The sequence below is a fragment of the Sorex araneus genome, chromosome 5 (genome assembly GCF_027595985.1).
Source record: "Sorex araneus isolate mSorAra2 chromosome 5, mSorAra2.pri, whole genome shotgun sequence".
Lineage (NCBI taxonomy): Eukaryota > Metazoa > Chordata > Mammalia > Eulipotyphla > Soricidae > Sorex > Sorex araneus.
Window position 1 is genome coordinate 144,506,914 of NC_073306.1, and position 27,609 is coordinate 144,534,522.

At 67.2% G+C, this 27,609-nt stretch overlaps 3 protein-coding genes, 1 long non-coding RNA gene and 1 other non-coding gene across 6 annotated transcripts; 3 read left to right on the plus strand and 2 right to left on the minus strand.

Moving 5' to 3' along the window:
* The first annotated feature begins 206 nt into the window (after positions 1-206).
* HGFAC (HGF activator) lies at positions 207-5,119 on the plus strand. Its single transcript, XM_055140061.1, has 14 exons — positions 207-325; positions 669-849; positions 993-1,089; positions 1,298-1,377; positions 1,676-1,795; positions 1,881-2,012; positions 2,104-2,214; positions 2,292-2,466; positions 2,548-2,633; positions 2,741-2,996; positions 3,577-3,716; positions 3,830-3,970; positions 4,184-4,332; positions 4,772-5,119. The coding sequence occupies exons 1-14, from the start codon at positions 224-226 to the stop codon at positions 4,952-4,954; spliced, it is 1,953 nt and encodes a 650-aa protein (XP_054996036.1). The 5' UTR covers positions 207-223; the 3' UTR covers positions 4,955-5,119.
* Positions 5,120-5,433: 314 nt separating this feature from the next.
* Positions 5,434-16,741, plus strand: DOK7 (docking protein 7). 2 transcript variants are annotated; one of them, XM_055140236.1, is made up of 10 exons: positions 5,836-6,366; positions 6,438-6,483; positions 10,096-10,326; positions 10,405-10,605; positions 11,968-12,087; positions 12,563-12,673; positions 12,774-13,441; positions 15,612-15,654; positions 15,779-15,877; positions 16,004-16,741. In XM_055140236.1, the coding sequence occupies exons 1-10, from the start codon at positions 6,313-6,315 to the stop codon at positions 16,117-16,119; spliced, it is 1,689 nt and encodes a 562-aa protein (XP_054996211.1). In that variant the 5' UTR covers positions 5,836-6,312; the 3' UTR covers positions 16,120-16,741. The 2 variants fall into 2 exon arrangements, with proteins under 2 accessions (XP_054996210.1, XP_054996211.1); XM_055140235.1 differs by lacking the exons at positions 5,836-6,366; positions 15,612-15,654; positions 15,779-15,877; positions 16,004-16,741 and adding an exon at positions 5,434-5,819 and having other exon boundaries at positions 12,774-14,142.
* Positions 16,742-16,793: 52 nt separating this feature from the next.
* LRPAP1 (LDL receptor related protein associated protein 1) lies at positions 16,794-19,830 on the minus strand. The gene is made up of 8 exons (XM_004617411.2): positions 19,556-19,830; positions 18,728-18,872; positions 18,325-18,449; positions 18,073-18,193; positions 17,821-17,979; positions 17,619-17,701; positions 17,130-17,306; positions 16,794-16,921 (listed from the first exon to the last, which is right to left on the minus strand). The coding sequence occupies exons 1-8, from the start codon at positions 19,763-19,765 to the stop codon at positions 16,862-16,864; spliced, it is 1,080 nt and encodes a 359-aa protein (XP_004617468.2). The 5' UTR covers positions 19,766-19,830; the 3' UTR covers positions 16,794-16,861.
* A 114-nt stretch (positions 19,831-19,944) lies between these two features.
* Positions 19,945-26,006, plus strand: LOC129405080 (uncharacterized). Its single transcript, XR_008630298.1, has 3 exons — positions 19,945-21,711; positions 21,846-22,009; positions 22,086-26,006. It is a non-coding gene; the product is annotated as an uncharacterized LOC129405080 (long non-coding RNA).
* A 523-nt stretch (positions 26,007-26,529) lies between these two features.
* On the minus strand, positions 26,530-26,636 carry LOC129405223 (U6 spliceosomal RNA). Its single transcript, XR_008630406.1, has one exon. It is a non-coding gene; the product is annotated as a U6 spliceosomal RNA (small nuclear RNA).
* Between the last annotated feature and the right edge of the window lie 973 nt (positions 26,637-27,609).

The window sequence follows — 27,609 nt, forward strand, 5'->3', positions numbered from 1 at the left end:
GAGGCCGTCCTGGAGGAGGCTTCTGGCCGAGAACAGAAGCCAGTTAGTTCCAAACAACACAGCTGACCCCAGAAGGGGCAGCTGGGCCCCAGGGAGGGGCTCGTGTTGAGCCACAGGGGGGCCGGGCAGAAGAAGCGGGTTAATGATTTCCAGGAGGCCCTGACCTCGGCTGCTGGCCTCAGCTCGGCCTCCTGCTGGCCCTCACGTCCACTCAGGAGGAGCCATGGGGCGCCGGGCCTGGGTGTCCGGCCCCTGCCCGCTGCTCTTGCTCTCGCTGCTGCTGCTGTCGCTGCCCCCTCTGAGGGCCCAGCCCCCGGCCAGCGGGGTAAGCACTGGGAACCCCCCGGGTGCGGGCGGCCAGGGCAGCTGGGGCAAGGGGCAGTGCCTCCAGGGTTTAGGTAGAGGAAGTGAGGCCCGAGTTGGCCTTCAGAGGCAAGTCAGGCAGCGCAGGCTGGCCCTGGCCACGCCTCCTGGGGTCCCAAACAGTGTCTGGGGTGGGCTGGGTGGCCCACACTGCTCTCACCCCCGCGGTGGACACCAGGATTCACTGACTCAGCCCTGCTGGGAGGGGGAGGGGCCAGGGCCCTGTGCCTGCCCCCAGACCCAAGGACCCCAGTGTGACCTCAGAGGCCACACTGAGATGAATCCTCAGCACTCTCGGCTCCTAGAACCAGACTGAGGCGCCGGGACCCAACAGCACAGTGACCACTGGGACGCCAGGGACCCCTGTGACCTCTGTGAACCCCAAGGCTCCAGCCACCAGCACTGCAGAGGCAGAGGGACCCCATGATGGGGAGCACGGCCCCCTGACCAGAGTGGCTCCCTCAAGCAGCAGCCCTGGGAGTACAGGTTCGTCTGGAGTGCTTCCTGGAGGCAGCGGGCAGTACCTGGAAGGGTGGGTTTTAGGAAGGGGGATGCTGGGTGAGTGGGTGCAGGATGGGGGTCAGGAGGTGCTGCGTGCAGGCCCCTGACCCCGCCACCTCCCCCAGCAGTGCTCACAGAGGATGGGCAGCTCTGCCGGTTCCCCTTCCGCTACGGTGGCCGCATGTTCCATTCCTGCACATCCGAGGGCAGTGCCCACAGGAAGTGGTGGGTCCGGGGGCGGGTCCCACCTAGGCAGCAGCGGTGCAGCCCCCCTCAGGCCCCCGCACCGCCCTGCGCCCGCGCCAGGCTCTGATGATGAGCGAGCAGGGGTGGGGCGTGAGTGGGGCAAGTGGCGAGTGCATGCACGAGTGGCCGAGAGATGGCCGTGAGGGCCAGCCCGGGCCGCCCCGCACTAAGGCCACCGCTCCCTCAGGTGTGCCACCACCCACAACTACGACCGTGACCGCAGCTGGGGCTACTGCGCACAGCCCCCCGCGCCCCAGGAGGGGCCAGGTGGGTGCTGGGGCTGCCGCGGTCGAGCCCCATGGGGCCAAGGAGGGAGAAGAGCGGGGAGGTGAGGGAAGGTTGGCCCGGAGCCAAGGAGCGCGGGGGCTGGGCCAGGGCCGGGGACATGGCGCCCCCTGGTGGCCGCGCTAGGCCCTGCGGGTGAGGGGCCGATGCCGGCAGCCGGGCTCCGGAGGGGGCGCCCCGAGTCCGAATCACCGGGGGAGCGGGGCAGAGGGGCTAGGCCGGGAGCCACGGGGCAGACGGGCGGGCCCTCAGACCCCGGCCCCTCCGCCCGCCTCAGCAGCCCCCGACCCCTGCGCCTCCAGCCCCTGCCTCAACGGAGGCTCCTGCTCCTCCAGCCCGGGCGCGGGGTCCTACCGCTGCGCCTGCCCCGCAGCCTTCACGGGCTGGGACTGCGGCACGGGTGAGTGCGGGCGGCCGCGGGCGGGCGGGCGGCCGCGGGCGGGCGGGCGGGCCGCGGCGCGCGGGGCTCACCGTGCTCCCTGCAGACAAGTGCTTCGACGACTCGCGCCACGAGTACCTGGACGACGGGGAGCGCTGGGCCCGCGCGCAGGGGGGCCACGTGGAGCAGTGCGAGTGCGCGGGGGGCCGGGCCCTCTGCCGCGACACGGAGCACGGAGGTACGCGCCCCCCACGCGCCCGCCCGCCTCGCCCCCGCCCCGCCCCGCCGCCTGCCGGCGCTCCCACCTCCCGGCCTCCGCCCCCACCCAGAGTGCCCGGACAGCCCCTGCCTGAACGGGGGCACCTGCCACCTGATCCTGGCCACCGGGGCGACCGTCTGCGCCTGTCCCCCGGGCCGCGCCGGGCGGCTCTGCAACATCGGTGAGTGGAGCCCGCGGCGGGCGGCGGGCTCGGGGCGCTGACCCCGCTGACCCCCGCTGACCCTGCGGCGCCCGCAGAGCCCGCCCAGCGCTGCTTCCGGGGCAACGGCACCGACTACCGCGGCGTGGCGGGCACCGCCGCCTCGGGCCTCAGCTGCCTGGCCTGGAACTCGGACCTGCTGTACCAGGAGCTGCACGTGGACTCGGTGGGCGCCGCCGCGCTGCTGGGCCTGGGTCCGCACGCCTACTGCCGGTGAGCGCCCGCCCCGCGCGCCTCGCCCTCCCCGGGCCGCGGGAGCCCCCCGCCCACGCCCACCCGTGCCCTGCGCCCCAGGAACCCGGACCTGGATGAACGGCCGTGGTGCTACGTGGTGAAGGACAGCGCCCTCTCGTGGGAGTACTGCCGCCTGGCGGCCTGCGGTGCGAGCGGGGAAACTGAGGCCAGCAGGCGTGACTGGGGGGAGGAGCCCGCGCGGACCACCCGCGTCCACGGCAGCCAGCTGTGACGCGGTGGCCTCTGCTCCCAGAATCCCTGGCCAGAAACCAGCTCCCGACGCAGGTCCTGATGAGTCTGGGGGCCGCGGCGCCCACCGCGCCCCGCCAGACCTGCGGCAAGAGGCACAAGAAGCGGAGCTTCCTCCGGCCACGCATCATCGGAGGCTCGTCCGCGCTGCCCGGCTCCCACCCCTGGCTGGCCGCAGTCTACATCGGGGACAGCTTCTGCGCAGGGAGCCTGGTGCACACCTGCTGGGTGCTCTCGGCCGCCCACTGCTTCTCCAGCAGGCGAGAGGGCCCCCCCGCCTCCTCACGGCCCCCAGCCTCCCCACAGCCCCCCCACGGACCCCTCCCCACCCCACGGGCCCCACCCACCCCACGGACCCCATCCTCCCCACGGAACCCCACCTACCCCCACGGAGCCCACCTACCCCACGGAGCCCACCCATCCCCACAGATCCCATCCTCCCCACGGTCCCCATCACCCCTACGGACCCCCACCCACTCCCACGGACCCCACCCGCCCAGGTGGAGGCGCCGGGACGCACCCGCGGGCAAGGGCTGCTCTCGCGCTCCGGAGGGCGGGGCGGGGCCGCACATGCGCGGCAGAGGCTATGGGCGTGTCCCGCGCAGGCCCCGCCTCGGGCTTCGCAGGCGGTCAGCTGGCCGCCAGGGGTCGCGGGGCCCTCGTGCGGAGCCGGGAAAGGCGCCGGGTTTGGGGAATCGCACAGCCCACGATCGGCGGGTTCAGAGACCACCCCCGTCCCGTCTCTCCCACCTGCTGCGGTCGGAGCAGGCCCTCCAGGAGGGGCTCGGTGGGCGGCGCAGGGCGGGGCGGGCCGCGGGGCTGAGACGCAGCTATCCCCAGCCCCCCCAGGGACAGCATCTCGGTGGTGCTGGGGCAGCACTTCTTCAACCGCACCACGGACGTGACGCAGACGTTCGCCGTGGAGAAGTACATCCCGTACCCCCTGTACTCCGTGTTCAACCCCAGTGACCACGACCTAGGTGCGGCCCGGCGGGGCGGCCAGGAGGGAGGCGGGGGAGGACAGCCGGGCTGTCCTGCTCGCCCACCCTCACCGGCCGCCTTGCTGCCCTGCTGCCCTCCACCCCCGCCGCAGTTCTGATCCGGCTGCGGAAGAATGGGACCCGCTGTGCCGTGCGCTCCCAGTTCGTCCAGCCCATCTGCCTGCCCGAGCTGGACAGCCCCTTCCCTGCGGGACACCGGTGCCAGATAGCAGGCTGGGGTCACCAGGACGAAAGTGAGTGGGGCCTCGTGCACGCTGGGCTGGGCCCCCACTTGCCTTTGTGCCAGGGCTGGCATGTGCACATCTTGGTGGCCAGAGCTGTGCCATCTTTTGCTCAGGGCTGTGACCCCCCTCATGCCCAGCGCTGGGCTGTGCCCCTTCATATCCAGGGCTGTGCCCCCTCGTCCCCCAGTTGGGTGGTGCCCGCTGAATGCCAGTCTCTGGCAGATGTGAGCGGCTACTCCAGCTCCCTCCGGGAGGCGCTGGTGCCCCTGGTGGCTGACCACAAGTGCAGCAGCCCCGAGGTGTACGGTGCGGACATCAGCCCCAATATGCTGTGTGCCGGCTACTTCGACTGCAAGGCGGACGCCTGCCAGGTGCGTCTCGGCCACAGCTCCTTGCGGGCCCCACAGGGACAGTGAGGCCCTTCCTGGTGGGGTCCTGGGCAGAGATGGGCCCTGGGAGAAGCCTGGGTACCTTCCTGGAGGAAGGGGCATTAGGAGTTTGCCAGGTGGTGAGGCGGGCTTTAGGGGACAGGAGGGCATGTTCCGGGATGTGGGGCTGGTCCCGGGAGCAGAGCTGGGGACCAGCTTCAGGCCTTAGGGTGCCAGTGAGTCCCAGGGGCAGGGACAATCCCACCCCACCCAAGGACAGTGCTGGGTGGGGGACAATCCTGCCTGACCCGGGACAGCTCCCTCGCTTGTAATGATCTGTCACCTGCCCCGCTCAGGCAGGCCCGTCTGAGGCACCTTAGGTGGCCAGGGGACAGAGGAGCCATGTCCACCCACTATGAGCACTGACCAGCACTCTCCGCAGGGGGACTCGGGTGGGCCCCTGGCCTGTGAGAAGAATGGGGTGTCCTTCCTGTATGGCATTATCAGCTGGGGGGAAGGCTGTGGACGCCTCAACAAGCCTGGTGTCTACACTCGCGTCACCAACTACGTGGGTTGGATCAATGACCGGATCCGGCCCCCCAAGCGTCCTGCGAATCCTGCCTGAGATTCCCCCATTTCTGCCCCAGCCACACAGCAATAAAAGGGTTTGCTGAGGCCCCGCCTCCCTCTGTGTGTGGAGGCCGAGCCCGGCTGGCCCGCAGCACCCCTGGCCGTGTGGCCCGTGGATGGTGCTCAGCCTGCAGGCCTGGCTCCTCCGGTCAGGCCTGGCATCCTTTGGCACATTGCTCGCCTTCAGCCCCAGCCTTTCCTGCCCCACAGGGCTGCCCTGCTTGCATCCTGCGGGGTGCTCTCCGCCTGTCCAGGCGGCTGGCGGAGCCGAGTGGGCAGGGATCCCTTCCCGCGCCTTGTTCTCGTGGCAGAGGCCAGAGCCCTCTGTCCGGCAGTTGCCACCACTCCCCCCTTGGGGGCCGGGCTTCAGGCGCCTCGGCCAGCCAGCAGCGCGGAGGCGGAGGCGGGCGGCGCCCTTGGGAGCAGGTGCAGCCGCGGTTGGGGTGGGGGGGCGGGGGCTGGCGCTGGGCAAGGGCCAGCTCTGAGGAATGCGGCGGGCGGGCCCCTGCCTGCGGGGAGCGCCGGACGCGTGCCAGGCAGCGGATGTGGCCGTGTCCAGCACCCAGCGCTGCCCCAGGCTGGTCCTGGCCCCGCCGAGCCGGGAGCATGAATGGGGCCGGGAGGCCTGGCACGGCTCCGCGCGGGCGGCTGGTGGCACAGGTGACGCGGGGGCGGGCAGTGCGCGCTGGGCGCTGACCTTGCGGCCAGACGGCCTGAGACATCGGAATGAGCTTGTCACCACTTCGCGCCTGTTCTCTGGGCACTGTGGGCAGGGAGGGCCCCTCGTCTCGCCTCGCCATCCCCCCTCCCGCCCCGCACCAACCCCGGAACAGCCTGGTCGCTGCAGCCCGGGGGCTGAGGTCAGTTTCCGGTCTGGGAAGCGGCGCCTGGACCAGCGTTGGTGGGGGGCTGTCTCCCTGCCCTCACTGCCCTCCCAGGTGGCAGGTCTATATGGCCGGGCCCTCTGAGCGGGAGGTCAGTGTCGGGGAGGGCCGGCCCGACTCACGGGGTCCTGGCTAGGGGGGCACTCCTGGAGGTGTCTACGCAAAGGCTCCGGGCCGGGGCCGGTCCAGGTTGGCACCATCTTCGGGTGGGGGCGGGGCAGGGCAGAGACCCAGGGCAGCTGGGACTGTTCGGCCAGCACGCGCCCCCGCGCCCCCTGCGGTGCTGCGGAGCGGGGTCCTGGGCGTCCTGGCGCCGCCCCGCGTCCCACCCCGTCGTCGGGGAGACCCCGCGCGCCCCGCCCCCGCCGGGCCCGCCCTCTGCTGGCCCAGCCCCGGCCGCCGACGCGCTTTGAAAGTGACCCTGGGCTGGGCGGCCGCGGGGCGGCGGCGCCGGGCACCATGACAGAAGATGACCGAGGCGGCGCTGGTGGAGGGCCAGGTCAAGCTGCGGGACGGCAAGAAGGTGGGCGCGGGGGCGCGGGCGGCGGGGGGCGCGGGCGGGGCGCGGCCGCTCACTCCCCCCTTGTCCGGCAGTGGAAGAGTAGGTGGCTGGTGCTGCGCAAGCCGTCGCCCGTGGCAGGTGAGCGGCGCGGGGCGCGGGGCACGGGGTCCGGGGCGCGAGGCGCGGGGCGCGGGATCCGGGGCGCGGGGTTCGGGGCCGGGGCGCGAGGCGCGGGTGGGGGGCGCGGGGCGTGGATGCAGCCGGGGGCGCAGCCCGTGCAGGAACGACTTCGGGCGCCGGAGCGCGGCCAGCTCGCCCGAAATAGCCGGCGGTGCCGCTGGGGCGCGGGCTGTAACCGGAGAGCGACAGCGACAGGGACAGGGGCAGGGAGGGGGAGAGTGGGCCGCGGCTCCTGGCCCGAGCGCCGACCCCGGGGTCCGGCACGAGCATGCCCCCCTCACCTTTCCCTCATGGGAGCCCCCAAGCCCAAGAACAGGCGCCTGTGGGCGTGGCACGGGGTGCCTGGGGCCCAGGGCTCCCGGTGCAGGTCTCGTTCGGGACCCTGCGGACTTTGCGCCCCGTCACGGCGGGGACGGCGGGGGAGGGGTCACTTCGGCCGGACACAGTTGGGGCACAGTTGGAGGATCTGCAGCTGTTGGGGAGACAGGTGTCTGGAGCCCGCCCTGCGCCCTGGGGGCTGTGTGGGAAGCTGGGCTGGGGCTGGCGGCAGGCGCAGGGGCACCTCATTCTGCTCCAGCCGCTGGCTCTGCTGCTCCCGCCCGGCTGCCCGACGGAGGTCTGCATCCATTCCCTTCCTGCCTGCGCCCCAGGCTCCCCTCCATCCCTGGGAGCTGGGGTGAATGCTGGGGGAAGGGCAGGGGCTGGCACTGCGGGCCTCCTGCAGAGTGGCCTCCCCACACCATCCGAGAGGGCCTGTGGGCGCCGGTGCTGGCAGAGCACAGAAGGGACATGGCTGGGGACTCCCACCAGCAGATGTGGGCAGGAGCCCTGTCACCAGCCCCCCAGCTAGGGCTGTGCCCACTCAGCTTCCCAGCTGATCCCCACCTCTGGCGCCCAGTCCAGCTACTCCCCAGGACTTGGGTGGGGGCATAGCCATAACCTTGGGGACCCAAGGACCTAAGACGTTGGATGCTCTCCCAGAAAGAGGGTGCCCAAGAAAAGAGGGGGGGCCAGTGATAGCATTGCGGGTGGCTGGCCTGGGTTCCACCCCCGGCACCCCATATGGTCCCCAAGTATAACACCAGGAGTGATTTCTGAGCACAGAGCCAGGAGTAACCCCTGAGCATCACCCAAAAAGCCGAAAAGAAAAGAAAGGGGGGCTGCCCCTCAGATGGCCTGGGCTCTCCATGCTAGTCTGGGGGGCCAGAGAGTCTGAGGGGTGGGGGGACACGCTGGGGGCTGGGGAATGGAGGTGCGCCTGGGCTGACAGGGGCAGGAGTGACCAAACTCCGGTGGGATCTCGTCAGCTGTGTGATCCACCAGCTGGTTTTTTTTTGTTTTTTGTTTTTTTTGCTTTTTTTGGGCCACACCCAGCAATGCACAGGGATCACTCCTGGCTCATGCACTCAGGAATCATCCCTGGCGGTGCTCAGGGGACCATATGGGATGCTGGGATTTGAACCCGGGTCGGCCGCTTGCAAGGCAAATGCCCTACCCGGGCTGTGCTATCACTCCAGCCCCTGATCCACCAGCTGGAACCCCAAGTCCCGGGTGGCTATGGGCAGGGAGCTCTGGGGAGCAGAAGCCCCCCAACTCAGCCCAATAGCCCCTGCAGTGGCTCGGCTGGTGGTGATGGGCCCACCCAGCCCTCCATCACCACAGCCCCCGTGTAGGATTTGGTGCTCTCTCTCCCAGATTAATCTGTAGGGCTCCCAGGCCTGACCTGGCGACAAGTGGGCTCCGGAACCGGCCTCCTGCCTAGTACCCGCCAAGGGTATCTCTGGCCAGAGCCCCTGGAGGCTGGTGCCCAAGGCCACTCTAAGCCCCACTCAAGGGTCCTGGTGCTTCTAGGGGCCACTGGGTGCCCAGCTGTGGCTCCAGCGTGTCTGGGCTGTGGCTGCCGCCCCTCCCTCTGGTTGGGCCCCTTTTCCCAGCCAGCTCCAAGCACCTTCCCACGCCCCAACTTTCGCTCCATGGTCATGCGTCTAGAGTGACAAGCCACTTGGGACAGCAGGGCCCCCTGACCCTCACACTCTCCCTGTAGGCCCTGGGGTGCCCGGACTTAGGCAGTGCCTGCTCCCCACTGCAGAGCTTATTCTGAAGCCTCTCTCTACTGCTGGGACCTCAGACCCCCACACACGGCGGGAGCCCGGCCCTCGAGGCCTGTGCCCTCAGCAGCCCCACTCATGCTCTGTTCCCGCTGGCACAATGCTGTTCCCTGTGGTTCAGGCCTGACTAGCATCCAGGTGCCCCTGCAGGCCATGCAACGGGCAGGGAGAGTGTTTCTGGGGGGGTAGGTAGCAAGGCATTTATGGTGCGGGGGGAGCATGCTCAATCTGCCCTCACATCACCCACCCATGAGGGCTTGTGGTGGGGGCAGGGGTGCCGGTTCACACTGTGCGTGTTGAGCAAGCGTGTGTCTGTGGGGTGCCCGTGCATGGGGAGGGGGTGGTCACTGTCGGGGCACACAGTGGGTAGAGCTGCTCTGAGGCCCGTGACCTGACGTCATGGGCTGGTGGGCAGAGCAGGAACCAGGCCTCACCCCCTGAGGAGCAGGGTGCCGTCCGGGGACCCCCATTTCCACAGAGGCTGAGCAGAGGCCCTTGGGGTTCAGGGGTGCCCGGCTCTCGGCAGTGACACATCGAGGTCCCACAGGAAGGGCTCGTGGGCTCCTTGTGGAGCAGTGGGGGTGCCGGGGGGCCCAAGGAGCTGTGTGCCAAGCAGGGGTTCTGGGGACACCGGCGCTGGCCAGGCGGACAGCAGCACCTCACCTGTGACACCCCAGGAGGCACAGCCTAAGGCTGACCCTGTGCCTCAGCGCCAGGCTTGCCCTGGATGTGTGCTGGGGGGCCTGTGTGGGACCCCCGCAATGTCCCCGTCTGTCCCACGCAGGCTTCGTGCTTGCCCCACGGGTGAATGAGCCAGTTTCCAGTGGGAGCCCTGAGGCCGGCGCCCGAGCAGGGCAGCGGGAACAAGCGTCCCCCCGACTGTGGGAGCTGGGGTGGGAGGCGAGCGGGTGGGGAGCTTCGAGAGAGGCAGTGTGGGCCGGGCAGTGGGACCCCGAGAGCCTCCCCTGCTGCAGGCTGGGGTGCTCAGGGCTCGGGCCATGGGTGCCTTCATCTGGGGCTTGGCAGCTGCTCAGGGCCGAGGGGTGCGTGCATGTGCGCTGGGGTGCGACTTCATGGAGTGTGTATGCCGGGAGGGCATGGGGGCATGCGTGTTGGGGTGTGTGTCCAGGAGTGCGTGCTTTGGGCATGCATGTCGAGACAGTGTGTGTGACTGTATGTGTGCATACGTGTGTGCGTGCGTGCGCGCATGCATGTGTCTGGTGTGCCCGTGTGTGCATCGGGCGTGCACGCGTGCGTCAGGGCAGTGTGCGTGCGCGAGGCAGTGTGCGTGCATGCGTGAGGGTGTGCGTGAGTGCGTCGGGGCATCCGTGCGTGCATGTGTCCAGTATGCCCGTGCATGCATCAGGGTGTGCATGGGTGCATCAGAGTGGTGTGCGTGCGGGGCAGTGTGCGTGCGTCGGGGCGTTCGTGCGTGCGCGCGCCTGAGCCCTGTGTTCCGCAGATTGCCTGCAGCTGCTCGCGTACAAGGACCGCTCGGATCGTGCCAAGGGCCTGCGGGAGCGCAGCAGCGTCACGCTGGAAGCCATCTGCGGCCTGGAGCCGGGGCTGGCGTTCGAGGGCCTGGCCCACACGCTGGCCATCGTGTGCCTGCCGCAGGCTGTCATGCTGGGCTTCGACAGCCGCGAGGCCATGTGCGCCTGGGACGCCCGCATCCGCTACGCGCTCGGCGAGGGTGAGTACGGCGGGGTGCAGGGAGCCAAGCGGAGGGGCGCCCCGGCGCCCGCCGCCCTGACCGCTGCGCCCTCCCCAGTGCACAGATTCCCGGTGACGGTGGCGCCGGGCACCAAGCTGGAGAGCGGCGCGGCCACGCTGCATCTGTGCAACGACACGCTGGCCCTGGCGCGGGACGTGCCGCCCGTCGTGGGGGGCCAGTGGCGGCTGTCGGACCTGCGGCGTTACGGCGCGGTGCCCGGCGGCTTCATCTTCGAGGGCGGGACCAGGTGTGGGTACTGTAAGTATGGGGGGGTGGGCAGGGAGGAGCCGGGCGCTCACGTGGGGTTGGCCCAGCGGCGGCGTGGGCTCCTGGTCCTGCAGAGCCATGAATAGGCTGGTGTGGGCAGGCCATGGGTTCCCGGGCGCACCCCAGGGTCAGGCAGTGGGGAGCGGCCTGGGAGGACGGGGGGCCGGCATCGAGGTGAGGAGCCCCCACTCGGAGATGCTGGGCAGAAGGTCACCATCAGGGTCCCCGGTGCGGGAATGCGGCTCGGAGATGCCCCGCGCTTGCCCTGGCGCTGCCTGTTTGTCATGTGTTGTTTATAGCGGGGACTGGCCGTGCCCGCGGCGGCCAGCTGCCCCAGGCCGGGATTAGGGGCTGGCTCTGTGCCGCGGCCCAGGGCGCCGACAGGGCGGGAGGGCCGGGCAGGCTGGCCAGGACGCCCTGCGCCCCACCTCGCTGTCTGACTGCGTCTGGGGCCTTCCGGCCGACGCTGCGTCACGCCTGCTGGCTGCGCCACAGCTGCACCCGGTGTCTGGACTCGAGGCCACTTCCTGACCCTCCTGCCCTGTTTTCTCATCTCTAAGCCGTTTGGGGACATTGCAGGGGCTGTGCTGGCAGCTGACCCCGGGTTTGGGGAAGGCAGGGGAGATCTGCGCGCGGCTCCCACCCGCCTCGGGAATCTGGGGTGCTGACAACGGCCAGTGCCCAGGACCAACTCACCCCTGCCCTGTCCCTTCCTTTGACTGGAACCCAGTGCCCTCCTGAAACCAAGCAGACCCCTGAGACCCCACTCTCCCTGGGACCCCGCCTGCCCCAGACCCCGCCTTTCCTCCTGAGGCCCCTCCCTCTCCATAGGCCCGCCTCCCCCATAGGCCCCACCTCCGCTCCTGAGACCTTCCCACCTCCCCCCTACACCTCACTCCCCTCCTGAGACCCCTGCTCCCCCATAGACCCCGCCTCTCCCCTAGACTCTTATCCTCTCCTGAGACCCCGCCTCTCCCGACCCCACCTCCTCTCCTGAGACCCCCCCACCTCCCACTAGACCCTGCCTCCCTCCCACCAGACCCAAGTCTGCCTCACCTTCACTGCAGGGTGGGCCCTGCACCCCAACTGCAGACCCTGACTCCCCACCCAGTGCTCCCATGGAGGGGCCACAGGGGGTTCCTCGGATTTAGAGCGTCACTGGGTGCCAGGCAGCCCCCAGTCACGTCAGCAGCCCCCCGAAAGCCCAACCATCAACCCCGGTGAGGACATATTTTCGAGGGTGTCAGTCTACCCCAGCAAGATGGGCGCCCCTCCCCTGCCGCGTGGGCGTGGCCAGGGCACCTGCAGAGCAGCGGGGCGGGGGGCTCAGGGCGCGCTGGTCCGTGTCCCCAGGGGCCGGCGTGTTCTTCCTGTCGGCGGCTGAGGGCGAGCAGATCAGCTTCCTGTTCGACTGCATCGTGCGCGGGGTCTCGCCCAGCAGGGGCCCCTTCGGGCTGCGGCCGCTGCTCCCAGGTGTGTGCGGCCCCGCCGGGGTGGGGGTCCAGGGGTGCCCAGAGTGGCCAAGGCGCTGCAGGGTCTGCCATGCTCAGTACGGGGAGGGTGGTCCAGGCCCGCAGTCTCGCTCAGGTCCCAGACCCTGCTGCAGCTGCTCCAATCCGGCACCCCTGGGCACCACAGGCTTTTGCTGGGTGCTGCAACGCCCCCTGCTGGCTCCTCGGTGCATTGCAGCCGTCGGTGTGGGCCATGGCCCCGGCTGGCCCAGGTGACGGTCAGACTCCTGAGGGTTGTCCTCACAGGGGCTCCTGGCCTGAGCCGCTGGGACCTTCTCTGCACCCCCCCTCTCAGCCCCAGGTGGGGAGGTGAGGGGCACGTGTGTGGGGTCAACGGGGACAATGCAGGGCCCGTGGGGGTGTGTGGCAGGCAGGATGTGAGCAGGGGAGGGCCAACCTGGTGTGGGTGGGCCCTCGACTCACTTCCTCCTCTGCAGATCCTGGCCCTGGAGTCCCTGGGGCCGCGCCGGACCGGGTGGCCCAGGAGGCCCTGCGCCTGGAGAAGCGGCTGAGTCTCCTCTCGCACGCGGGCAGGCCTGGCAGCGCAGGTGGGCGAAGCGGGGGGGGGGGGGGGTCTGTGAGCATGGCCGGGTGCAGGGGTGGGGCGTGAGGGAGGCAGGGTGGTGACACCATGTCCCTCTGTCTCAGGGGATGACCGCAGCATGTCCAGCTCATCTTCAGAGGCCAGCCACTCGGATGTCAGCGCCGGCAGCCGGCTTGCCGCGTGGCCGGAGTCGGCCTCCGCCAGCACCTCGCAGGAGGGTGGCCCGGGCCCCGGGGAGGCCGCACCAGGCACCTCCCGGCCACCCCCCCAGCCGCTGCGGCCGCGGCCACTGCAGGAGGTCGGCCGCCAGGGCTCCTCGGACAGCGGCATTGCCACGGGCAGCCACTCGTCCTGCTCGGGCAGCTTCTCGTCGTGTGCGGGCAGCAGCCTGGACGTGTGGTGCGGGGCGGGGGAGCAGGGCTCCCAGCTCAGCCTCCCGCCCGAGCACAGCCTGTGCGCCTGCCCGCCCGCCACCGCCGAGTACCAGGTGCCCAGCGGGCTGCGGCCTCACTACGACACACCACGCAGCCTGCACCCGGCCTCCGGGGATCAGAGCCGGGCCGGGCAGGGAGGCCCCGACGGGGACAGCGTGGCCCGGGACTCAGGATGTCCCCCTGGCTGGCTGGGCGCCAGACGCCGGGGACAGACCACGGAAGTGCTGCCGGCCGCCCCGTCTGGCCCAGCCCCGGGCGAGCCGTGGGAGGGGGGGGGCCACCAAGCCGGGCCCCCCCCAGCACTCTTTTCCACCTGTGCTGTGTGCGGAGGCCTTAAGGTAAACCCCCCTCCCTGACCACTGGGCCTGGGTCGACCCCCAGGACCACGGAGGGGGCAGTGCCCAGCCACGGGTGCCAGGTGCTGGTCCATGAAGCTGGTGCCCGCAGCTCAGGGGACATGACCCTGGGGGGCTGCCGTGATGGGGGGACATCATGTGGGTGGTTGGCTGGGCAGGCAGGCTGGGGGTCTGCTGTGGGAGAGCCCACGGCTGGGAGGCCTCCTCTGCCCCGGCACCTCCCAGGGGACAGCCAGCTGTCCCTGTCACCCCTGCTCTTGCTGCGCTGTCACCATGGATGTGAGCTGGCCCTGCTGTGTGCATGGAGGCCAGGACCAGGGCAGGGTGGAGACTGAGGCTCAGGGGTGTGACTGGAGCCCCACCCCTGGCTCCCCCGTGCCAGCTTTGCCCTGGACCTGGAGGGCCCAGGCCTGAGGGCAGCCACGGAGCAGAGCCGGGGCGCAGAGCTGGGGCTCCTTGTCTCGGCCGGCTGCCCGTACCCCCGTCCAGGCTGAGTGGGGGCGGGGGAAACCAAAGCAGCGCTCACCCACCCTCTGGGTGGAGGCTCCACGCTGGGGGTGTCCTGAGAACCACCAGGCCCGGCTGGTCGGGCCATGACCTTGGAACAGTGGCACTTGGCCTTCACCTTCCACCTGACCCCAGCTGCTGTGACACCCCGTCCCTCACTGGAAATAAAACCTTCTTTCTTATGGCTCATCCTTCTGCGTTCGGCCAGCCCTGCCTCCGGCTGGGGCTCAGGGGCCTGCGACCATCTGAAACTGGCCTGGGCTCTGCACTGCACGTGCATGTGTGCTGTGGCATGTGCACATGGCTGTGCCCTGTAGTACATTCACTGTGGCATGGAACACAGCTTGTGAGCATGCAGGTCATGTGAGCATGCCATGGTGTGTGCACTTGAGCATGGCATGCATGGACAGCACATGAACCAGTACGTGACACAATCCTGTGCTGTAAGCCGTGACTGGGAGCACATGTGCACATGTATTACCCATGTTATGTATCATATATGGACACTAATATGTGTAATACTGGATGTTATGCTTATGTGGCATGTGTATACACTAATCTGGACATAGGAAAGTGCTGTGATCTCTGCATGTATGTGGGTTTTGTATGCTTGCATGATGCATGTGTAGTCTGCATGTACATGGGTTACTATGCGCATGTATGTGGGTATTCCATGTATGTCTGACAAGACTTGTGTCATGAGGTGTTGTATGCATGTGTGATCTCTGCTTGTACATGGGTGTATGCCTGTCTGATGTGTGTGCATGTGTGATCTGTGTATATGCACGTACTTTTATGCTTTTGTAATCTGTGTATGCATGCAGGGTGTTGCATACTTATACATGCATGGTTTGTATGCATGTATTAGTGGATTTCTGTGGATGTGCATGCATGTACACACGAATGTACTGTATGAGGTGAGTAGTGTGTACCTGAGATGCATGCATGTACATGGTCATGCTTATGTGCACCTGCCTGCCTGCACATGGGCAGTGTGTGAGCTGTGTGTGACAGCTGAGGTGCTTCTGGCCCATCCGGGGCCCATGTGGGTGAGTGGACGCTGGCCTGCATGCCAGTGTGTTCTGGGTCCCATCAAGGTGGGGTTTGGGGGTCCTGACTTAGTTGCTGCTCCCAGGAGCCCACCTGCCCTGTCCGCTGTGGGGTGCAGGTCCCTCAAACCCCGAGGTCAGGGAATGGGCCAGGGCTGGCCGAGCTGGACAGAACCAAGGAAGTCCCCCCTGAGCCTCAGTTTCCTCTCCTGTAGGTGGGAGGTGCCCCCGCACCCAGGGACACTGGGCTTGCTGGGCCTCCCCTGCCACCTCCCTCTGCGGGAACCTCAGCTGGGGCTCAGCCACACTGAGCCGTGGGGTGCTCTGCCACAGGGGCTGTCTGGCCGCCTGCCACTTTGGCCCCAGCACCTCACCCTGGGGGTGCGGAGCAGGCAGAGGTCAGCTCTGCCCTGCCCTAGGCCCCCAGACAGTGCACAGGGCCCAGACTCAGGGATCCCAGTCGTGGGGGCTGTGGCTGGAGCTGGCCACAGAGGGTATCAGGCACGGCAGGGGGGGAGACAGGGTGCAGCCCCTGACATCAGAAGGTGCAGGCAAGTGGGAATGGGGGAGACTGACACGTGTCCTTTTTGGTCTAGGGAGCAGCGGCCGCACCCCCGGGGCCCCCTAAGGCGCAACTGGGTAGGTTCTGGAGTCGCTCCAAGCTGCTGTCTGGAGGAGACAGCAAAAGGGCGCTGGGCGGGGTGGGAGGGGAGGCTGCCGGGCACCCTCTCACAGCCGCCCCCTCACAGCCGTCTTCCTGCAGGAGGCCCCACCTACGCGAACATTCCGGCCAGCCCCGCCGCCAGACCGCAGCTGCTCTACACGGGCCTGGAGCTGCGGGAGGCCCGGGCAGGGGTCCGAGGTGGGCCCGGGGGCCGGGGCGCCTGATGGGGGTTTGAGATGGGCTTTGGGGTCCAAAGGGGGAAGTGGAGGCAGCGGGAGCCCCGGGGGCCTGGCCAGGAGGCCGGACGCTCCGTGTGCTTTTCAGGGACCGGCGCCTCTCGCTACGCGCAGATCGACGCGGTGGCCACGGCAGCGGCGCGCTGGGCGGGGGTGCGGCACGCGCAGGCCCGGGCTGAACAGAGGAAGGAGGCCCCACGCTGACCCGAAGACCAGGGCACCGGGCCACCGCCTCCCTCGACGTTCTGGCGGCAGAGTCCCAGGGACCCACAGTGACCGTGTAAACATCAATCTAAAGCCTGGGGCGTCCCTGTAACTTCTCCCCTTCCTAATGCGAGCGCCCTGAACCCCGACTCGAGCCGTCCCTATGGGGTGAACCTGGGGACCGGCACAGCCAGCACACCGGGCCGAACTCGGGGGGCTGCAGCCCGAGGCAGGATAGGCTGGAATGTAGGGGCCCTCCAACTCCCCTGGCCCTCCCGGGACCTGGGCTGTGGCCCCCCGGGGCGCCTCTCTGGGGGACGTGCCCCACTCGCAGGGCCAGCAGGCTCGCAGCAGGGCTGTGGACTGCAGTGGACTCTGGCAGAAGCACCCCAATGTCCCTAGGCCTCTAAGCTGTCCTACCTCACACAGCCACCAGTACTTCCCCCTTATTTGTAAGTTCCTTCTGGAAGCCTCCGTCCCCCCTGGATCAGCTGCCCAGCGTCCCTCGGGGTAGGGAGTCCTTCCTGTGGTCTGAGGGGCCAGAGACCCAGGGCAAGCCTCCAGCTGCTGCCCTCGGATGTCCGGATGCGGACGCAGTGTGGGCTGGGACACGGCTGCTTCCGGGGGCAGACAGATGCGCGGGCGGGTGTGCTGGACAGGACAGTGACATCGGCCTCAGGCCCACAGCTGTGTATTTGGGGGATGTGAAGAGGTAACACTGCCCTGGGGCCCCGCAGAGAGCTCAGAGCTCGTTGTGGCCTCTGGAGATCCTGCCCGACAGGTCCTGGAAGTGCTTCTTCACCTGTGGGGGTGGGCGCGGAGGGGCACGGCCTCAGCGGGCGCAGGGCTGGGACACCTGCTCCCTCTTCCCCGTGATGAGGCTAATTTTAGAGCTGCTTGCCCACGCTGCAGGGCCGCACCCCAATGCCCCCACCCCCCACCCCCTGGCAGGTGCGCAGCCCACATGCGCTGCCACTCAGCACCCGAAGGGCCCAGCGGCCTGCCCGTACCTTGTAGCCCAGCTCCTTGGTCCGCTCCTCCAGCTGTGCGTAGCGCTCCCGGTTCCGGCTGATGTGCTCCGGGTCGCCCAGTTTTTCCACGTGCCGAAGCTTCTGATGCGACACCTCCAGCTGCTGCTGGTAGTGGTTGTGCTTCTCGATCTTGGCCTCGAAATGCTTCAGCTCCTCCTGGAGGCACAGTGGCAGCGCGTTCCCGCCCGCCCATCACGCCAGTGGCCCACCCGAGCACTCCCTCCCGGGCGGGGCCCAGCTCTCCGTGCTCTCTCCCGGCTACGGTCCCACTGCAGCTAGCAGGCACGCAGCAGGGACAGGAGCAGGACCTGGCACGGCCACCCCACTGTGGCCGCCTTCAGGCGCCAGGCCCCCGAGTCTGCACAAACACGCGGTGCAGGCCACTTCTCCCAGGGCGGAGTCCGAGCGGCGGGGGCGGGGCCAGCCCAGGGGGTAGAGTCAGAGCCACGAGGGCGGGGCCAGGCTCACCCGGAAGGATTCCAGCTCCTTCGGGGAGAAGTTGGCGTTCTTGGCCATGTCCCACAGGTCCACGACTCGGGGTTCCTCGAACTCTGGCAGGAGGAAGGCCGCGCGGTGCCGGTGAGCGCACGGGCGGGGGCAGCCACGGGTGCAAGCCGTGGCCTGCGTGCCCGCATCCCGCGCCGCCCCGTGCCCCGCATGCCCGCCTCACCCGCCGCGTGGGCGCCGTAGCCCTGCTGGCTGAGCCTCTGCAGCCGCTCCATGCCCAGGCCCAGCGCGCGCAGCCGCTCCTTCAGGGCCGCGTGCCGGCCCTGCAGCGCCTTCGTGTCCAGACTGGCGTCCGAGGGCTGCAGGAAGTTCTCGGGGGAGTCTGCGGGGAGCGGGCGGGGGTGTCAGCGTGGGGAGTGCGAGGGGTCAGTCCCACCCCCCATCCCGGAGGGCTCGGGCCCGGGCCCCCGCGCACCCTCGGTGCGGCTCAGCGTCTCCAGCAGCACGTTGTACTCCCGCATCTTCTCGCGGTGGTGCAGCAGCTCCCGCCACAGCTTGTCCAGCTCCGTGTCGGAGAACTTGCCCGAGATCTTCGCCTGAGTGGACAGACCGCCCTGTGGGCCTCTGGTCCTCCCGCCAGCGCCCTCACCGCCGTGCGCGGGGGAACACGCCCCCCCAGCCCCCTGGGGCAGCCGCATCCAGTGGGGCTGCCAGCAGGGCCGGGTACCTGCTGCCACAGCTTCTCCAGCCGGGGGTCCTCGAGGCTGTCCTCCAGGGGGCCGTCGCTGATGGCGTTGCTTATCACCTCCTGGGCGCTCTTCCTTCCATCCAGCCCGTACTTGGCCACCAAGACTGGGGGGACGAGGAGTACAGGGCACTGTCCAGGTGTGCACACCTCACCTCTGCTCCCTGGCTTCTGTACCTGTGTGGCCCACCAGGCCCTCCAGCGCACGCAGGGTGGGCGTCCAGGGCAGCCAGCGGGCGGGGGCTAGTTCTGGTGCAGGCTCCAGAAGGACCGCGAGGAGGTTGGAAGGAAGGGGACCAGGAGGCACCCTCGGGGGCGATCTCTGCAGGGATCCAGCCCCCACCCCCGCTGCCCTGCAGAGCCTGAGACCCCGCAGCGCACTCACCGCTGAGGCTCCGGCGCAGGGCCTCCTCCTTCTCGCCCGTGGCGTCCAGGCCCTCGGCCTTCAGCTTCTTCCAGCTGAACTCATCGCGCTCCTGCAGCTTCAGGTCAGCGTGCAGCTCGGACAGCGTCACGGGCGGCAGCTGCAGCTGCGGACAGCAACAGAGCCGCACCTGTGCCACCGCGTGGGGGAACCCCAGGAAGGGGCAGCAGCAAAGGCCGCGATCGGGGTGCCCGCTGAGAGCGGGAGGGGCCGGGCCCTTGCTAGATACGCCCAAGAACAGCTTGAGTGCTCCTGCTGCTCCTTCAAACCCAGCAGCAGCCGCGTCCTTGCCTTGCATCCCCCCAGGCGCCCCAGAAGGGGTTCACTGAGGGGCGGGGCCAGAGGGGCGGGGCCAGGGGCGCCTCCCCCCCTCCCCGCGCCAGGGCCGTCCTCTATTCTCTCCCAAAACCGGGTCCCGTTTTGCAAACACTTGCACCTCTGACTGACTGAGGAATGTGAGATGCGGTTAGCGATGACCCTGGGCCGGGGTCGCAGCCCGGCCACACCCAGCCCGGCAGCTCCGGCCTAGCCTCGGGGACACGGCCTGGCGCACGGCCTCCAAAAGGGCCTCCCTTCCCCCCAGGCCCCGCACACAGCGCGGGCCGGGGGTCCTGCGTCCCGACGGGGGTGCCCCGCTGTCCAGAGGGCTGGCCGGTCACGCGGGCTGGCCACCCCGGGAGAGAAGGCGCCGCGGAACGCCGGCCCGCGGGCACCTGCCTCCCTTTCCCAGACCTTTCCCGCTGCGGACCCCCGCCCCGCGCGGAGACCCCCGGCCCGGCCCCGCGCTACCCTCTGCGCCTTCTCCCAGAGCTGGTTGAGCTTCTCCATGCGGAACTCCTCCCGCGGCGCGCGCGTCGGGGCGGGCCCGGGCTCGTTCTTCTCCCGCGAGTATTTGCCGCCGTGGGCCGCGACGGGGACGGGCGGCGGCAGCAGCAGCAGCAGCAGCAGGGGCGCCGGGGCCAGCGCGTGCACGGCCGCCCGAGCCCTCCGCAGCGCCATCTTTCCTCTGGCCCCTGGACCCCGCGCCTCCGCGACCTAGCCCGGCCCGGGGCCCGCCCGCCGCTTTGCCTCCTGGGAGTTGTAGTCCCGGGTCGCGCCGCCGGGCCGGGCGAGGCCGCCCGCGGACTACAAGTCCCAGGGAACCGTGCGCAGACGCTTGGTCGTTTCCTAGGGAACAGAGCCGCCGCCTCGTGACAGTCCTGACAGTGTCTGGGTGGCGGTAGTGCGGATCTGGTTGTGACCGGGCAGTGCCTGGAGGTGGGGCGGGAGCCACAGGGTGGAGGGGAGCCGGACCCTGCCCTGAGATACTGCGGGGGCTGGAGGGGAGCCTCAGAAAGGTCTGGAAGGTCACCCTGGGGCGGGGGCGGGGAGACATTCCAGTGCATCGGGCCGCGGACATTCACAGCCTGACGTGTGGCTCGCTGCCCTCCCCCGGGGCCCGGTGTCTCGAGCGTGGCGTGAGATCGGGCCGCTGCGGGGGCGCCGAGGGCACTGGGGCCCTGAGAGCTGCGGGATGGGCAGGAGGGGTGCGGGGGTGGCGGACAGCCGTCACCCTCGTGGACCCGAGCTTGTGGAGGTCGCTTCAGACTCCAGGTGGAGCTGAATGTGGGCGCGCGAGCGATTGCCGCAGGGACGGCTTCTGCGGGGGGCACCTACCCTCCTGCTCCGCCCGCAGGCGCAGCGCCGCTGGCCCCTGTCCCCAGCAGCCTCTGCTGGCCGGGCCCTGTGTACAGGGCAGACCGGGTCAGGCGCTGTTTCCCTGCGGGCCTCTGGCAGTGCCGTCGGGGCAGAGATGGTGGGGAGCAGCAGGAGGGGCTCTGGGCGGTCACCAGCCCTCTACCCTCTCACATCCATGGCTGTCAGGAAGCCACTGGCCCGTACTTGGCTGAAGCTACATCTTGGCCCCGGGGTGGTGGCGGAGACAGGAAGCCCCCCGTCATGCGTCCCCCAAGGTCCAGCCAGGCGGGCAGTAGTCCTGGGGCAGAACCCACATCTCCCCTGTCACTGTATGTAGGCAGAGCCCAGGCTCCCGCCCCGCCCACACAGCACCCGAAGGTCCCAGACCATCCCGCGGTGCCCTCTGGAGCCCCGGACCAGCCCTGAGAAGCTCAAGATGTCTTTTTTTTTTTTTTTCTTTTTTGGGTCACACCCAGCAATGCACAGGGGTTACTCCTGGCTCATGCACTCAGGAATTACTCCTGGCAGTGCTTGGGGGACCATATGGGATGCTGGGAATCCAACCTGTGTCCGGCCACGTGCAAGGCAAGCGCCCTACCCGCTGTGCTATCGCTCCAGCCCCGAGAAGCTCAAGGTGTCTTAACCCTGTCTGGACCTTGCTCTGGGAGGGGCCACCCCAACCAGAAGTGCTCCTGGCCCTGGGGCCAGCATCTCCCCATCTCCCACTTTAGGCCTGGTGCTTTGCTTTCGGGTGAGAGTGCCTTTGAGGCTGGCCAGGCCTGCACCCTCCCCTCCAGCTGTGTGTGTGTGTGTGTGTGTTTGTGTGTGTGTGTGTGTGTGTTGTGTGTGTGTTCTCCTGCCCTGCCGCCTGGGTGTGCCCCTGCTGGCCCTCCTGGTGTCCTCTGCCGACACCCAGCATGTTTGTCGTGACTGTCCCCTCCCCTGCCTTCTCCTTATTTGCCTAAATCCCCCCACGTTCCCCTGGATGTGGACTAGGGGCCACAGTTCTCTCTTCGGTTGGGTTTGGGGCACACCCAGCAGCGCTCTCAGGACTCACCCCTGGAGGAGCTCCAGGACCTGTGGGGTGCCTGACCGCGCGGCCTTAGGCCCCCGCTTCACCCTGCTGGGTGTCTACCTCAGGCCTTGGAGTGCTGTGCGCCCCGCCTGGCGCTGCTCCTCCTGGGGCTTCCTGCTGCTGGCTGGCTGGCGTGGAAGGGAGGAAGGAGGACGGATACATCTGACTGACAGACGGATGGACAGACGGACAGGTGAGAGGACACGTGTGGGTGGGTGGTGGGAGGGAGGATGGAAAGCGTGTGTGAGGTGGGGGATGGGCAGGTGGCTGGCTGGAAGGAGGGAAGGGGTGGGAGGGGCGGCTGATGGGGTCTCTACTGGGTGACAGAGGGAAGGATGCGCAAGGCACTGTGGAAGACGGGTGAGAGCAGCACTCAGTCGCACCCCTGTGTGTGGGAGACCCTCAGCCTCCTCCTCTGGACAGGCAACTCCTCGCCCATCCTCATTTCTGCTGATTCAGGCTCCTGGAGGCTGCCCTGCCCCCAGTCCCAGGTACCTGGATCGCCCGGCCTCACCCCCAGGACAATTAACTTGTCCGCGGCGCCCACCCACCTCATCATTCCGACAGGAAACTCCCACCAGGCTGCGAGCCAGAGCCGAGGTGACTGGAAACCGTGCGAAGACGCTGACGGCTCTGTGAATTCATCCTCCCCCGCCGCCGCCCGCGAAGAGTCAGGCGCTTCGGGGCTCCAGTGACACCCCACGGCCCCTGAACCCGAGCGCCCCCACTGGGGTGCAAGCTGCCCTTTCCCCGAGCCAAGATGCTGTGCCGCCCAGCCGGCGGGCACCCGCACCTCCTGGGGGCAGGGCGACTGTGCTCTCCAGCATCGGCCCCCATGGGAGACGAGAGCCAGTGCTGACCTCAGCCTGAACATGGCTGCCCAGCAAGGACGTGGCTGCCCTGCTCCCCCTGCTCCTGCCCCTCCCCTCTCCCTCTCCCCTTCCCCTCCTCCTCTTCCTCTCCCGCCTCAACTTCCATCCGTCCTTTCATTCTTCTTGTCTTCGTCCTCCTCCTGCTTCTTCCTCCCCTGCCCTTGCCCAGCTGTCTGCCCAGTGGCTTCCTGTCCCCTCACCACCTCCCCCCTCCAGTCAGAGGGGCCTGACCATCCCAGTGCCCACTGCTGTATCAGGGCTGGGCTGGAGCCAGGGTCACTGGTCCCTGTCCCGTCCCTGCTCTTCGGGCTGCCGTGGGCGTCCCTGCCCGCGCCCCGCTGTCCCTGTGCTCTGCTGGCTCCGCACAGCCCTCCCCAACAGCACGGACAGGCGGCACCGTGTGTGCCCCGAGGCCCGGCTGCCCCAAGCACTGTTGGGCTGAGGAGTGGCTCCCTCTCACAGGCCCTGTTCCTGAGTCTGTGCACCGGGCCGACCCGGGCTGCACGCAGGCAGGCGCCTTACCACGGCCTCATCCCAGCTCCAGGTTCACGCTATGGGCCAGGAGTGCTGGCCTTGCACACGGCTGACCGCTCCCTCCCGGAGCTGCACACGCGCCTGAGCCAGACGAGAGTGAAGGGAACCCTGAGCACAGCACTAGGAGTCAGCCCTGAGCACTGCCAGGCGTGACCCAAAAACAAAATTGAACTTTTTGCTTTGGGGTCACACTCAGGATCCTGGGGTACTCTTTGCTCAGTGCTCCTAGTGGTGCTCTGAGGATCAAGCCTGGAGCCGCAGCCTGAAGAGTGGTCTCAGCCCCCAGCCTCTCCTTTTCTGGAATCTTTTCTTTTCTCTTCTTTTTATCTCCCTGGTTTGGGGGCCACACCCAGTGGTTCTCAGGGCTGACTCCTGGTTCTGGGCTCAGGATCACTCTGGGCAGGGCTTAGGGGGGCCATGGGGTGCTGGGGATCAACCCAGGTCATCTGCATGCAAAGCAGCCCTCCTGCTCGCTGTCCTATGGCTCGGGCCTCCGGAGCACGGTGACTCTTTGGGGCTCCTGGCTGACTCCTGGCTTTGTGCTCAGAGTCACTCCTGACCGGGCTCGGGGACCAGAGGTAGCGCTGAGGACCGAGCCCGGGTGGGCACAGGCACGGCAAGCGCTGCTCCTGCTGTCCTGCCTCGGGCCCCTGGTCTTATGCTCTCCCCGTTGGCAGCAGCAGACCAAGCCCCTGCCTCGCCCAGCCCCGAGAAGCCAGTCCCTGACCCCGGCCACGCCCTGCCTGGCTGCGTCCTGCCGCCTCGGGACTCGAGTGCTCCGGAGTCGCGCAGCATCACCGCGTGGGAGGCGAAAGCTGCCTCTCCTCTGGCCCTCGTCCCCGGGAGTCTGGGCCCCGCCCTGTGTCCACCCCGGAGCAGTCATCCTGATCAGCAGTTTCGAAGACTGCGCTCGCCCCTGGCCCAGGCGGCCCGCGCCCATTCTCAGCACGGCAGCCCCAGCCGAGCTGAGGACGTCGAGCTGGACCCACTGGCTCCGGTTCTAGAGCACTGGGTGGGCCTGGGGAGACTCAGGCGCTCCCCGCCCTCCGGACCCGCCGTCTCCCCTGCCCAGCTCCTCCAGCTCGCTCGCCTCTGCAGCGGTATCTGCCAGCCCGAGGCCTTTTCCTTTCTCTCTTTGGCTCTTGCCCCATACCAGCAATGCCCAGGGCTAACTACTGGCTCGGTACTGGTGGTGCTCAGGGAGCTGGGGGCTGCTGGGGATCGAGCCCGGGCTGGCTGTGTGCAAGGCCAGCGCCCGCCTGGCCACTGCACCTTTCCCGCTCACATCCGCGGCTCCTAAGCGTGTCTCTGCTGCTGTAGTGGACGGGCTCCAGGGGAGCCTAGAATGAGCCTCGCATGGAGACCCCAAAGGAGCAGGGGCAGCGGCCTTCCCTCAGCGGAGCCCTGCGTCCTCTCTGTGACAGCCCCCTGATTGGGTGTCCCGCTTCCCACTGACCTTGGGCACTACTGCCCCGTGCTAGCTGTGGACAGGAGCTGTCGGTGCCTGCCCACGAGGCCAGGCCGGCCGCAGGGCTGGCAGATGGTCTAGCCAATAGCTGGTCCTTCCCCACTGCAGGGCCAGGAGCTGGGACTCTCCTGGGAGGCTCTGCCCACCCGGGGACCCCCGCCCAGCCGGGCCTGCCCAGCCCCAGCCCCAGCGGCTGGGTGCAGCCCTGCACCCACGGGGCAGGCACCTGCCTTTGCTTCTCCGGCCTGGAGTGAGGCCCTCAGGACTGACCCGGCCCCCCAGGCTGCACCCTGCAGGGAGAGGCAGTTGCTGCAGGCTGTGGGGCTCCAGGGCCCCTCACCCCATCTGCCCTCCACCCCACTTGAGCTGCACCCTGCCGTGTAGGCGGCGTCTCCGCTGAGCGACAGGCAGCGCGGGGAGGGGGGGGGCGGCGGGGGACGCCGTGCCCGCGCCCTAATGCTAGTGTCACTTTCCGCATGCGGCGTGGGGCGGATCGCGCGTGGCACCTGCTGGTTCCTGTCACTCAGCTCTTCCTGAGGGCTGCGAACTTCCCCCTGGCTCTGTGCAGCGGGAGCCTCTTCCCCTGCACAGCCCTCCTCCCCTCCTCCCCTCCTGCCTGCCCTTCCCTCCTTCCTTTCCCTCCTCCCCTCCTCTCCACCATCTCCTCTGCCCTCCTTCCCTCTCCCCTCCTCCCCACCCTCCTCACCCCTCCTTCCCTCCCTACCCTGTCTTCCCTCCTTCCCGGCCCTTTCCTGTCCCCTCCTTCCCTCCTCCTTCCTTTCCCCCCTCCTCCCCCTGCTCCTCTCCTCCTTGCCCTCCTCTCCTCTCCCCTCCTCCCCCTTCGCCTCCTCTTTCTCCTTCTTTTCTCTTTCCTCCTTCCCCTCCTTTCTGTGCAGAACGAGCCAGGCCCCCCAACATATCATCTTGATTGGGGGTCTCAGGGCGTCTCCAGCCTCCTGGGGGAACAATCAGTTCTGCTTTTCCTTGTTTGGTTGCTTTGTTTAGGGCCACACCTGGTGCTCAGGGATGTCTCCTGGAGGGGCTTGGGGGACCCTCCGCTGTGCCTAGCCCGGGTGGGCTGTGTGGGAGATAAGTGCCACCGTCACCCTGTGCTGTCTCGGCCCCCGGCCCCCTGGAGGCTAGGCCGGAGGCAGGGATGCTGGACATTAACCCGAAGTGTTTTAGGCTTCATCAGTGAATCGCCCCTTTTCCTCCCCCCAGAGAAGCTTACAGTGCTCTTGTGAGCACCCCGAGTCCCCTGAGTTGATCTTTCACCTTTCACTGTTGCAGTTCCCCAGGCCAGTCTTGGTTACTTCTAAGTCAAGCCTGCTGAGAACTCTGGACTTTGTATTTGCAGTGAATTACTTGTTTTTCTATTTCTATCGCCTTTTCTTTTCTTTTTTTAGGTGATCACAATAATCATTATTTATTTCCTGAAGCCACTGAAAAACATAATGGTATGAATTCAGGCATCTCTTTCAACTGGAGGAAGGAAAATTGTGATAACCAGTCAGATTAATAAGATTGTGATAAATAGGTAAAACAAGAGGCAAACATTATCAACTAGGGGTTTCAACATCCATTTTCTTCTTTACACATAAAATATACTGTAAAAAGTACATACGCGGGCGTGGACGCAGAAGGGGTGATGTGTATGTGATGTGTGTTCGCGGCTCTCGGGGCAGCTCTCTCCTCTCTCTCTCTCTCTCTCTCTCTCTCTCTCTCTCTCTCTCTCTCTCTCTCTCTCTCTCTCTCTGGCCATTCGCGTTCGGTGCTCTTGAGCTGCTGTGTATGGACCGCATTGGGATGGCTCCTCCTTTGTGCTCTGCTTCTGTGTTTGCTGCTGTGATCTCTTCTGTCTGTCTCTATCTCTGACTGTCTCTGTCGCCTCTCCCCTGGTGTCTTCCGATCTCTCTACCAATCTCTCCTGCTTCTCTCTCTGGAGCTGCTCTCGCTCTCACTTCCTACAATGACCCTTACTTCTGACTCTGCCCCTTAGTTCTGACTCTCCCTTACTTCTGACTCTGCCCCTTAGTTCTGACTCTCCCTTACTTCTGACTCTGACCCTTAGTTCTGACTCTCCCTTATTTCTGACTCTGATCCCCTCCTCTCGTAGTCTTAGTTTATATAGCAATCAAAAAATACGGAACGCTTCACGAATTTGTGTGTCATCCTTGCACAGGGGCCATGCTAATCTTCTCTGTATCGTTCCAATTTTAGTATATGTGCTGCCAAAGCGAGCACTCTATCGCCTTTTCATATTTTATTATAGAGCAATGTTCTTTGCTCAAACACAGAAAGACCATAATGCTGTGCTCCTAATATTTGGGAGTTGATTGATACAAATGTATCTACTCCTGGGCATCTGTCATAATTACTTGACCCGGGCTTCGGTGCCTGTAGTTCTTAACATCCCCAAAGAGTGGAGGCAGTTCCATCTTGGGTGGACCCGGGGCGAGTGGCAAAGCTGCCCCAACATCGAAATGGGACAGTATAAAAGCACAAAAGCGGTCTTTTTTTTTGTGGGGGGGTCACACCCGGTGATGCACAGGGGTTACTCCTGGTTCATGAACTCAGGAATTACTCCTGGCGGTGCTCAGGGAACCATATAGGATACTGGGAATCGAACCCGAGTTGGCCACATTCGAGGCAAACATCCTACCCGCTCTGCTATCACTCCAGCCCCATAAAAGCAGTCTTGATGCAAGTCGTCTTAACTTGAGACAGGACCCCCCTGGGGAAGGATAAGCTGGACTGGCCTGAGGACTTAGTCTGGGATTTCCAGCCAAAGCCTTGCTTGCTCTCGGAGCCCAAAGAACTAAGTTTTGGAGCCTCAGACGTCCCTGGGAGGCAGAGCACCTCCTGGAGCTAATCCCCCAGGAGAATCGCCTCTGTGGGGCGCCTTCCCTCTGCAAATGGTCAGTCACACTGTGCGGTTCTGTCCCTCGAGCCCTCAGGTGAGCTGCAAGTGTGCCCATTTGGACCATCAGTCCGTGTCCCCATCTCTGTTTTCTGCTGGGGTGGCTGGGAGGCGGCTCTTGGCCACTGAATATACGCTTCGCACACCCACACCTGGACTCACCGGGGCCTGCCTCCCCCGGACAGAGCCCATCTGGGCAGGGTGATGTCCAATGGATTCCTGGCGCCTCCTATACAGTGCGGGGGTTGGGGGGGCCGGTTGTTCCAGGTGATTCTTGGGCAGCCGGGCTGGCAGCTC

Coding starts and splice junctions, on each gene's coding strand:
- HGFAC (XM_055140061.1), top strand. CDS start 224: ATGGGGCGCCGGGCCTGGGTGTCCGGCCCCTGCCCGCTGCTCTTGCTC. Junction 1,378..1,675: donor CGCGCCCCAGGAGGGGCCAG/GTGGGTGCTGGG, acceptor CCGCCTCAGCAG/CCCCCGACCCCTGCGCCTCC. Junction 4,333..4,771: donor GCAAGGCGGACGCCTGCCAG/GTGCGTCTCGGC, acceptor CACTCTCCGCAG/GGGGACTCGGGTGGGCCCCT.
- DOK7 (XM_055140235.1), top strand. CDS start 5,448: ATGCGGCGGGCGGGCCCCTGCCTGCGGGGAGCGCCGGACGCGTGCCAG. Junction 5,820..6,437: donor GCTGCAGCCCGGGGGCTGAG/GTCAGTTTCCGG, acceptor CTTGTCCGGCAG/TGGAAGAGTAGGTGGCTGGT. Junction 12,674..12,773: donor GGGCAGGCCTGGCAGCGCAG/GTGGGCGAAGCG, acceptor CCTCTGTCTCAG/GGGATGACCGCAGCATGTCC.
- LRPAP1 (XM_004617411.2), bottom strand. CDS start 19,765: ATGGCGCTGCGGAGGGCTCGGGCGGCCGTGCACGCGCTGGCCCCGGCG. Junction 17,702..17,820: donor CTACGGCGCCCACGCGGCGG/GTGAGGCGGGCA, acceptor TCCTCCTGCCAG/AGTTCGAGGAACCCCGAGTC. Junction 17,307..17,618: donor AGGAGCTGGAATCCTTCCGG/GTGAGCCTGGCC, acceptor CTGTGCCTCCAG/GAGGAGCTGAAGCATTTCGA.